An 11513-nucleotide genomic window follows, 5' to 3' on the forward strand; every position below is an offset into this window, starting at 1 on the left:
TACAGATATCCTTCCATTATGCCTCACCCTAGGGGGCTTCTGGATTTTAGGAGGAAAGGAATCCAAAAAGATCAACAGCAGTGCATTCTTAGAAGATTCAGTCAGGGTCAGTGCTTGTTGCTCACACTTTTCCCAAAGAGCTCAAATAAGATAAAAGTGAAATCTTTCCGTTTGCCAAGACAACAGTCTTCATGTTCGTGACGTCTTCATCGTGCTGTTTTCAAACATTCAAAGCATGTTCACCGTTATGCAAATAATGAAAGGGTAGGGAGGGTTTATTATTTACTCCACTGCAGATAGAGGGGAGCCTTTTATTTGTACAGATGCATAAAGACCCAACAGACCATTATATATTCTTGTACTCCCACAAAACGCAACAGAATAATGAAAACGCAATTGATAATATAAAATACCACATCGGGGTGAATTTCACTCATGGATTTGTTGCTCGATTCGATCTTGCTCGAGGATGCAGGCGGGCAACCTTAGGCTGTCACACTCGTGTCACGCACGCACGGACACCACCACAGCCCGCCCCCAAAAGAGGGAGGTGCAGCTAGATTAGTCAGGATTAGACGTTTATCCCCTTGCTACTAGCAAGAAGATGGCGATAACAGCGCACAAGAGGCCCACGCTTTAATGTAAGCCATTCCCCTCCGGGAGTTATTTGACACTCTCGACAAGAGGGAAGTGAGTGAGTGGGAAGTGAAAGTTATCCATTTGTCATGATCGCTTTCAGACTAGCGGTGCTATTCATATCACGGCGACAAAGAAAATCAATGTCTGTCATACTTGGTGTCATCATCAATGCTGTGGGTAAACCTAACTTGGAATTTAGCACAAAGAGAACTTTTGGAATTCTGTCCAAAGAGTTCATCATTGCTTTCACTACCCAATTTATCGGAGACTATTTGAATAAAAAATATAGGTGCCCAACCAGTTTTTAAACCAGGTCATGTGCTTAGCAAACTCTTGGCCATGGTGGACTTCCTAGTCAGGGTCAAGAGAGCTCAACCCGCGGATGTTGGCCCGCCTGAGAACAAGGTTGCTACTGTAGCAGGCCGACAAATACCGATGAGTGCATGCTTTTTGTTGTGGCTATCTCCGTGAGTGAGTTATTTTGTGCATGGATGAGCTTGGTGGAAAAGTGCCTCGCTCAGGCTGCCCAGCAAGTGTTGACAACTGAGAGATTTAAGCCACCGAGCAGGACGAGTCAGTACGCATTTCTATTAGTAAGACATCAATTAGTCAAAACATATCGTTGCATTCTTCAACAGGCTTCAATGGCGTACATGTACAGAATTTTACTAATATTATGCTAGGGGCAAAGCTAGACGAGCCTGCTGATTGGAGAACTGGCAATTGTCACCACTTCATAATACAAAACTGCAATGCTACAACGTTCCTGACTTTGTGGAGTATTTGGCGTCACTCTGTTTAAGTGGACTGAACTATGATCACACCGATCTTAAAAAAATAAAAATACACATCTAGGTTGGTCTACAGTGGGATGAGGGAAGTGTGCTATATTTGATTGAAGCACATCCGGAGTTGAATATTCTCAGATCGGAATCAGGCTTGGATAAAAATCTGATACAAATCTTGCAACAGCGTACAAACTCCAGACAGATCCATGTCAACAACTACTGTCTGAAGTCATTGTAAAACACAAAAGCGGTTGGAAGAAGAGCAGCTCAAAGCACAATCACTCACAGTCTAATCTCACACCGGTAGTGTGGCCTCCAGTGGGGTTGCATAAGCTCCCTTGGCAGACAAAAGAGTCCAGCTCCCCAGCGTCGCAGCTCAAAAAGTAGGAAACCAACTCAGCCTATGTGACCCAATTAGAAACATTCCCTGATGGGAGTCGGGAGCATCATCAGTCTCTGCCCTCGCTATCAAACAGCAAGAACTCATTTTGATCACGGTTTTATCAATCCGGCACCGACTCCTGGCTTCGTTCGACACGCGTCACTAAATGATGGTTGAGGAGTTGTTGATTGAAACCAAAACACAAGCAGTTTGTTACTTTTTCACCATCATTGCTTATTTGTGAAGGTGCAAACTGCCGAGCCCGTGACCTGCTCAGTACCGCTAAGCTATATCAACGGAATGGCAGTTTGATTCGGGAGTCACCCAAAGCGACCCACTCTTGCCTGAGAATGAGGGCGATCAATAGAGTGGAGGCGGATGGCGGGGGATTAGTTGAAGTGATAGAAAAAGGTGAGCCGCCCAGGAAAATGAAAGTGTTTACAGTGTACAGTGCTGCGAAAAAGCATTCCTGATTTCTGTATTTTTTGCATATTTATTGCTCATAAAGGTTTAATTTCATCAAACCAAAATTGATATCATACTGAGACAACCCAAATATTTGATTTTATTTACCAAGGGGATTTTTTTTTTTTAACCAAGTAATTGTCCCCTGGACCTAATACGAGTTGTGCCACACATGGCAGCAGTGACTTAAGTTATTTTATACAATCCTGATTTTGAAGGCTTTTGAGCTCAATGGAGGATTTTGGCACTGATGAAGGAGACATTCTCAACCTGGCCTAAAACATTGCCTGCTTGCAATTTGGGAGGGGAAATGTTCAACACTGTCCGTCCATCATCTTGGGGGGAAGAATGACAATGAACTGGGAATGACATCATGTGAGGATTCTGAAGTGACAGCAAAAGCAAGCTTGCTGGGATTTTCCGAGTCTCTTAATTGCAATTAAAACTTTTAAGAACCCTGCTTCAGATGATGCAAAGTGACAACATCAAAATAGTCATGTTCATGCAAGCCCTCGACGAGATGCTAATTGAGAAGTCAAGCGACGTAACCTGAAGGTCTTCCACCTCGCCTCATGCGCACTTTAGAAAAGACAAGACACTGCTACTGACAAGACGCTGACAGACAGCTACTTGAAGAAGAGAAATAGGTGTGCTGGATCACAGAACAAGTCCTCATTATTTAAGAATTCACCAATTTCCTTTTTTTCCCCCCCCTTCACAATTTATTCACTGAAAACCTCAACAGTTTTGGTATTCTTCCTGCAATGCCCTCGAATTCCACAAGCTACGAAAGCCTGCACAGGAATTGATATCCAGGAAGTATGTTGAAGTGATACATCTCAGCTCAGAGACAAGCTTTACTTGGTGGGATATTTACAGTTCAAAGTACAGATATGGGAAATTATAAACATTTTGGAGACGAGTGGTCCAAATACTTGACATGTTTTGCTAAATGCCGCACAGCTCGGCCTGTTTACAGTAGCACTGGTGCTAGCTATTGAAGACGCAACAGTTTTTGAGTGTAACCGAGGCGAGTGACGATGGAGCATCCGGAAAACGATCAACTATCGGGTCCTCATAAGATCCATGACACAACAGAGAGAAAATACTTGGCTGGAGCGACCGGCCCCTGAATGAGGAGGCCTCGTTACATTCATCTATTCATTCGTTTACAGCGACCTGCCTCCGATTCCCTCGGGTGAGCTAGCGAACGTTAGCAGGTGGCCATCGATACCGGCCCACTCCTTCCCTGAGGGGGGGACGAGCGGGAGAAGAACAACAACGTGGATTGCGCTATCAGTTACCCATTCAGCTGCGTGCACTGATCCCATTCTGAGTGCAGGTCAACAGATCCTTCCTTAGCTGTGGCCCCGCTTCATTGAGTCAATCACTGAAATGATGCATTTACCAGATATGTCAGCCTTTGTGTCATCCCACAAAGCTGCGGCTGCATTCCGCCCGACAAAAACAACAAAAAACAGATAACAAGCCATTCATCAGAGTCTTCATGCAATGCACTCACTGAGTGACAAGTCAAACGTGTTGAGTTGCTGTCACTAAAATTCTCCTCGGCGGGAAACAAAACGGCGCTTGTGTGCTGGCCTGGCAATGAAGCAAAAATCCATTCCACATGGTGCTCTCATTGTTTCGGCTGGCACACTTCAAATATGGATCATATCTCATTATCTTGGAGCCGCATCGCTCATTTGTGCTCCACTCTGGGATTATTTAAAAGCAGTGATGCACAAATTTAGGCTCCCGGACAAAATTGCAGTCTATTTTTATCGGGTCACGGAGGCTCTTTGAGTCATGTTTGTCCAGTGATGTTTATCCCTAATTTCTATGTAGATGTCATTATGTTGATAAAACATTTAATAAATCGCAAATTTACTGTGTGTAGTCCAGTGCTTCTCAAATAGTGGGGCGGGCCCCCCTGGGGGGGCGTAGTGCGATACCAAGGGGGGCGCGGGAACATGTTTTTCTTTTGGCTGTATTAGATTAAAGGGTAATTACACATCCACTGCAGTAGGTGGGGGTGGCGGTATCACTGGAAGAGTAATTGCTCTACAGCAGCACTTTGAATCTGTTCTGTTACAGACTAAAAAACACTGTTATTAATAAAGTTATTCTTTATTGTAAGTTGATCTCTCTTTTTTATTTATTTTTTGTTTTTCCTTTAATGTTAATAACATGGGGGGGGGGCGCAAAATGTTCTCTTCTTCCTAGGGGGGGCGTCACAAGAAATAATTGAGAAGCACTGGTGTAGTCTAATAAACCAAGTGTTGAATGTTAAATATTATGACTTAACCTATTATGACCCCTCCTGATAAACCAATTAGGCCAACATCCAAGTTTAGCTATTTTTAATGTTGTCCTCTATACCGCGATCAGTTTTCTTCAACTTTATACGCAAGTGATGCTGATTGATCGGTGGAACAATTACTTTCTCTTCCACTAGATGGCGGAAGGTACGATAAACTTGTTTCACCATCTTAACTTAGTGTTCAATTTAGTAATTTTGTGGGTAAATTGATACGAGCGCTTCATTATTTCAGTATGTATTCTTTTTATGATATTGATCAGATTTTAAGCCACATTTAGGAAAATGACTAACTCCTAAAATAAAGCTATCTGAATCAGTGTTGTTGTTTTTACCCATATCTGAATTGGGCCTCACATGAGCAAAACAAATTGGAATTTGGTCACTTGAATTGTACAGTGTAAAAAATCCTGCAAAACTCACCACAAAGAATAATAAGATCTACTTCTTGTACATATGAATTTTTGCCAAAAGTACACTTACCCTGTGCATGCACCTGTTGGCATTCATACAAAAGAATAATCTTTGTGTTCGACTGGGCCAGGTTTACCAATAAGTTAATGTGTACAACTAAACAAGATCATCATTAGTTCTATATTCTATACGTTTTGTGACATCATTTTTTGTAATGTAAATTTATGTGGCCTTGCTCAAATCAAGATATAAAATACGCGAGTTTTTTTTTCCCCAACAAATGTCAGCGTACGTAACCTTTCAACAGGTGACGAGGCGATGATGCTGCAAGGCGAGGTGATGCAAATTGCGAACAAAATATCAAACAATAAGCATAGCACGACACTTTGCCTGCGCCAAACGAGCAGCTCACCTCGATCCATTTCTGCGCCTCCCGGAAAGCGGACGCGGTGACCGGCTGATGATGATGCGACTGTCCGGTGTGTGCCACTGGACTTGCCATGCCCAAGCGTTGGTGTGACAGTTCTGTCAAAAAATATATAACAACCAAAAAATAAATCGAAGCTGGCCAACAGCGCCGTTATTCCAAATTCGTCGGCCTCCAACGGTAATGTCGCAGTAGCTGCACCGGCGAGACAGTCGAGCCACGGTGGCTCCCCTCCGGTTGAGCTCTAAGGAGACTGTGGTGGTGGGCCGAGCCGGCTGCAGAGGAGGAAAAGCAGGCGAGGGAGAGCACAAAGCTCGCCCCAGTCATCTAAAGTGGTTCCGGTAGGGCCGCGCACAAACCAAAGATAAAATAAAGCAACACGCAGGTGACCATTTAATGACCGTACTTCTTGGTGGGGTGACGTTTTAAAGACGTTAATAGCTGTTCACGGACAGGCTTAGGTCTTTGTAACGTGCAATTGGTATATTTATCGTGTGCTCTTGTGATGAAATTTAGAAAAGAGAATATAAATATGTTTCCGAGTGCAAAGAAACTTTGGAATCAACCAATTAGTTACGCTCGCCCTTTCCACGCGTCGTTAAGGATTCCCCCAAGCTGATTGGCTCACGATGGTCACCTGGTGTGGTCATGCGGTTTATCAATGTTTTGTTTTTTGTTTCTAGCAAAAGTGATTAGATTAGTTTTCACAGTTTCATTGAAATAATGACCCAAGCATGATGGTTGCATTCTTTTTTTTTTTTTTTTTAATGGCTGCGTAGTGCGTAATCTCAGGGATCAAAACGACACGCTCATTAGTGGCGTCTATTATTAAAATGACTCTTATTGTGAAATACAACCGGATTTGCCGGATCACTACCACCTCTTTCCGGCACCTTGATTCAGGTGGGCGCCGCAGTCTCCATTCTCCACACTCCAACTCCAACAAATAATAATGCAAAATTGTATTCAAGATCCTACGTTAATATTTGTGCCAATGCACAAAAATTGATTTTTTGATTATATGAAATGTCTCTGATATGTTCAATGGTGTTCATCTGCTCCACTAAGCGTACTGGATAACAGTAACAGCGTGTTCGTGTACGTTTGTAGGCGTGTGCGTGTGTCTGCGTGCGCGTGTGGTTACTTTTCCAGTCACCTGTTCCATCTGTGCTTGACAGGACACATACATACTCTGCACTAGCTTGGTAAGTGTATTGCAGCACTCGTATTTTACAGCTTTAAATGTATTTGAATGTGGATTTTTTCATGATTAATTGTATATGTAGCTCATAAAGTGTAAATGTGTTTGTTGATCAAAAAACGAACACATTTCCCTGAACCCTCTTAATTGAGATGGACAAATAGATAATTGATGGTTGTTTTACATTAATTGGAAAAACTACAGTAGCTGGTTTATTTAATACGTATCATTAATTTAATAAAATATGCATAAAAGTTTCTTTCTTTGCCTTAGAATTTAAAAATGGAATTGTTTGAAATTGTTCGTCGGCAGAGGGAGCCAAAGATGAATCTAATTCAAACAATTTAGCGCTTTAATTCCTCAGTTTTCATTTACTGTTTAATGTTTATTGTGTATGTATATTTTTCTATTTTAATACACTGACTGCACTTTATGCAATATACATTTTCAATATTAGTGTATTTAACAATGGAAAACAACCGCGACAAACTGCAAATTTCAAGCACCAACTTTCATTACAATCTTAAAATCTCCAATGACAAAAATAAGTCATACTAGAATTTTTGTTCATTATGATTGAAGTCATCCCGGGTCTTTCACAGAATTTCACAGTGCATTGGTGATATTCTGTAATATTGTTTTTGTGTTTTTCACAGATCTGAATATATGCCCCCGTGTATTATTGTATTGCTTTCTACATGTTTGCTGCATTGTTTGTGACTAATATAATAATATAATAAAATATTTGCACAGGGAACACTATAAACAAACAATAGAAAAGTCACTTCTCTGCACTATAGCTTGCCATTCATTCCATTGCAGGTTTTGGAGACAAAACACATTGCACAGTGCTGTCAAAATGGCCTCTTTACTGATGGCGGCATCCATGCCGCTGCTTCCCGCCATCATGTTGGCGTTGGATCGAGCGGCTAAATCATGTCGCGGCATAGTGGCTTGGGCACTTCGGCTGTTGCGGGGCCGCACCTGCGCCAAGGACACGCACGCTTTTGTCTTCTCCAAGTGCATCCACGGCAACGCCGCCAGCGTTCTGGAGACCTTTGACATCCATGCAGGAACGCATGCCTCTGCCGCGGTCGGCCCGCTGATTGGTCAGTGTGTGTCTACTAAAATGCTAATCCTAATTTCTGTTCTTGTGCTCAAGGTCTGTTGTATAAATATTGCTTTAGTGCCACCCCATGGCATCTTGGTGCCAATGGGGATAGTTGTGGAGCCTAATGTAGTGCTTTGGCGCCATCTTGTAACAACTATAGCCTATATTAAAATATCTCCGTTGGGGAAGATCTTCTTTGGCACTTGAACCCTGGCGAGAAGTACAAACTGCTACATTTTGTTAAAATTAACACATATATTGCAGTAGTGATTATGCCACACCCCTATTTTAAAACTAATCTTCTCTTCAGGGCAGGCCTTGGATGAAGTAGTCAAGCGCGTCCGTCCTTCTCGGGTGCTCGAACTGGGCACGCACTGTGGCTACAGTTCAGTGCGCTTACTGCGTCTACTGCCTCCTGATGGAAGGCTCCTCACGGTGGAGCAGGACCCCGCGGTGGCTGACCTCGGAGAGGAGATCATTATGGTGGCTGGCTTCCGTCACTCTCAGGTTGGAAATTCAATCTTTAAAACGGTAAAGGTCATGATTTGTCTTTATGAAGCAAAAAAAACAAAAAATGCCAACTATGTAGTTTCAGGTGTTGACAGGCAGCTCAGATGAGACCATCCCGACACTGCGCACATTTTTAGAAGCAGCTCCTGGGGCCAGCGACACCTTCAACCTAGTGCTCATGGACCACAATCCCCAGCAGTATCTTGTGGACCTTCTGGCTCTGGAGAGCCAGGATCTGCTCTGCCCCTCAGGCTGCACCATTGTTCTGATCATCAGGAACCAGAAAAATAAAAGTCTGGAGGAAGTGAGAGAACTGATTCGAACGAGACCAGACTGTTACACCATTAAGTCGCAGGTTCACGGGATGGTGGAGCTCTTCTTCCAGAAATCAAGCGCCCAATCACAATAATTGTCTCATCTAAAATGGCTAATAAAAATAAATGGTTTAGTTTCTTTCTTTCTGTTGCTGCAATAACACAAAACCTCCACCTGGCGACGCCCTCTGCCTTGACAAAACTACAACGTGTGCGTTTTGATTCGGTGATAGCCGAGCAGTAACTGAAACGTGAATGGCGTTTGTTTTGACAAATGTCTAAAACTATTCGTGGGGGAAACCATGTATTAAATGTTGTTATGCATACAAATACGTACAGACACTTAAAGACTTCCACATTGCATGCATATTACATGCATATGGACATACATGTATACTGTATAAGCATAAATGTACAGACAAACACATCAAATACACACTGCATATATACATAAACATCACATTCAGTGCGCATCAATTCCACACAGACGTGTACATGTAACTCACAATCGTGTTTGTCTCTATACACATTATCGCCACCTACAGGGCTGGAAGGAAGGACCACTTGTCACCTCGTGATTTCTCAATTAAACCGAGGTGGATGGGGTCTGCAAGTGCCATCTGCATGTTTGCTATTATAGAAAACTATTACTCCTATTATATATAGAGTGGACGTATATTGCTACTACTATTTGCTGTTTTAGTTGACGACAAAATGACTGCTCCTTCCTTTTTTCTTCTTATATGCATTCTACACACACCTGACGCATTGAAAAACATCCTGTACGTACATTAATAGAAAAATGTATGCGTACATGTGTGGGAGATGAACCGAGTGACCCTAAAAATCTCAACTCTCCTTGTGACCGCTTGATAAAAACGCTCGCTGGGTTCTCCTTTTTAATCTCGTGGAAAGATCTTACAACGTCAAGGAGCCCTACCACCCACCTCTGATCTCCGGCTTAAACCTGCACGCGCACACGCACACAAACGCACGCTCCCTGCGGAGCAAGGCAAGATGGAGAGAAAATAGACCTCCCACCACGCGGCATTTTAAGAGGGTTGAAACCTCTCCTATGTAAGACCTACGCCTCAACATATTCTTTTCTGTTTTTGAGGTCAGAAGCGGGATGTCGTCCATGTGTCATACTTTTGATCAAAATTGGACGAGCACCCATGCTGCCCTTGGACATTTCATTATCCAATACCAATATCAATCAAGTGGTTGACAACACAAGGGTAGTCTGAAAAAAACTCTCTAATATTCTTTTGGGTGTCGTAAGAAGGATGAATAGTTTTAACACACAAATCCTTCACTGATTACATTTTTTTTTTGCAGCATCTGGTCTTGCAGCAAAATGCAGCATCGTGTCTTAAAGAAGCACCTGAAAATATTGATTCGTGTCATTGTTTCCCATTTTTGTACAAGTTGTACTTCGGCTATTGCTCTGTTCTGCCAATTAGTTGGGGTGATTGACAGTTGGTGGCGCAGAGGGCTCTGCCCTACATGGGATCAGCGAGGGCTCTGTCTCAATTAAGCACTTGGTCGCACATGGGAACCTGATCCGATATTTATAGAATAACACAGAAGAGGCTAACACCCGACACGGGGGTCATCGTCAGGTTGTTTGCAGCTGCTGCTCAGGGACGAGGAAAGGGTCACCAAGTCCACAAACCGAGTAGTTTTAGGAATCTTGTTGGAAAGAAAATCAGACACCAGTTTGAATGGCTGATATTGGGCAGGCATGTCAATCATAACAAAAGTTTTTTTTTTTTTTTTTTGCCTACGATCATAGCATCAAAGGTTGATAATTACGAGGATTATTGGAAAGTAGGAACATTTTTGCCCCTGATCCCAGTTTGAACAATTGAAACGGGTGGACATGTTTACCATAAGAGCACGCATGAAAATTCTCAAGAACCCATGTCAAAAATGGATCAAAAGTTCAACCATTTTGGTCAGAATTATATGTAAAAAAAAACTAATCCTCTTGCACTTCATGGCCATAAATCAAAAGTTGTCATAATTAATGTTATTTTACATTCAATTAGCCCCTCCCCCTAAATGCCGTCTTGCCTCTTGGTGAATGCCACCTCCATCAGCGAAGCAGGTGACACAATGGTCATGTCCATACCTCCCCCAAACACCCCTCAGGTATTTTTCTTTCTTAGCCCCCTTCCTACAGCATCCCTGTGGGAGGGCTGTGCACAAATCCAATGAAAAGCAAAAGGCATTCATATTTGGCAGCGCTTTTGTTTCCTCTGACAGCCTAGTGAGGAAAAAGCCCCCCTCTGCAATAATGAATTGGATTAGATGTGCAAGGTATTAGGAAGATGGAAGGCGTGGGCAGCATTGGGGGGGGGGTTCTGAATTTGGACTAAGTGGTGTGGCTGATTAAAAAAATATTTTAAAAAACAGCATAAAAGTAGTAAATGTCTGAAAGCAACAGTGTGAGAAAACATTTGTAAGAAGAAATCTCTATTTATTTCATGTGTGTCTCTGTGTGAGCGCAGGATTATGCAACACAATTTCTTCTTTTGTGGTGTTTTGGTTGCTAATTGGCCTGTGTATGTATAGAAATACATGAATACAAAACAACCTAAAAACGTGTGTATTATAATAAAGTATAGCGGAATTGAATACAAACAAAGAACGTGAGCACTGACACCTAATGTGAAATACGACAAGTTACCGTCCTGGCTGGCCCCACCTTTCAAGAAATGATTTGTGGTTGCCGTGACAGCAAGAGAGCTGCCGTGGACCTCCTTCGAAGCCAACACATCGTCTCTGCGATGTAAAGCTCCTATTTTAAGGCTCAATTAGGACACAATCATAGCTATGCATCATAGTATATCCCACACACTGCATTGTATGTATGCTTGCATTATACGTAGCTTTAAATCCATATCTGAAATTGATTAAAAAACCTGATGACCAGTAGT

General features: G+C 42.5%; 2 protein-coding genes across 2 annotated transcripts in view; one reads left to right on the forward strand and one right to left on the reverse strand.

Moving 5' to 3' along the window:
• The window catches only part of LOC133157562 (LIM and calponin homology domains-containing protein 1-like), a 32693-nt gene extending 26973 nt beyond the window's left edge, over window positions 1-5720 (reverse strand). The window contains exon 1 of the mRNA XM_061284198.1: window positions 5421-5720. Coding sequence (XP_061140182.1) covers window positions 5421-5510 — 90 coding nt within the window. The 5' untranslated portion in view covers window positions 5511-5720. The remainder of the gene's footprint in view (window positions 1-5420) is intronic.
• A 710-nt stretch (window positions 5721-6430) lies between these two features.
• On the forward strand, window positions 6431-8705 carry LOC133163234 (transmembrane O-methyltransferase-like). Its single transcript, XM_061292926.1, has 4 exons — window positions 6431-6640; window positions 7459-7745; window positions 8058-8254; window positions 8337-8705. The coding sequence occupies exons 2-4, from the start codon at window positions 7496-7498 to the stop codon at window positions 8664-8666; spliced, it is 777 nt and encodes a 258-aa protein (XP_061148910.1). The 5' UTR covers window positions 6431-6640; window positions 7459-7495; the 3' UTR covers window positions 8667-8705.
• The last annotated feature ends 2808 nt before the right edge of the window (window positions 8706-11513 follow it).

The sequence above is a fragment of the Syngnathus typhle genome, linkage group LG1 (genome assembly GCF_033458585.1).
Source record: "Syngnathus typhle isolate RoL2023-S1 ecotype Sweden linkage group LG1, RoL_Styp_1.0, whole genome shotgun sequence".
Taxonomy (NCBI): Eukaryota; Metazoa; Chordata; class Actinopteri; order Syngnathiformes; family Syngnathidae; genus Syngnathus; species Syngnathus typhle.

Coding starts and splice junctions, on each gene's coding strand:
- LOC133163234 (XM_061292926.1), top strand. CDS start 7,496: ATGGCCTCTTTACTGATGGCGGCATCCATGCCGCTGCTTCCCGCCATC. Junction 7,746..8,057: donor CGCGGTCGGCCCGCTGATTG/GTCAGTGTGTGT, acceptor TCTTCTCTTCAG/GGCAGGCCTTGGATGAAGTA. Junction 8,255..8,336: donor CTGGCTTCCGTCACTCTCAG/GTTGGAAATTCA, acceptor CCAACTATGTAG/TTTCAGGTGTTGACAGGCAG.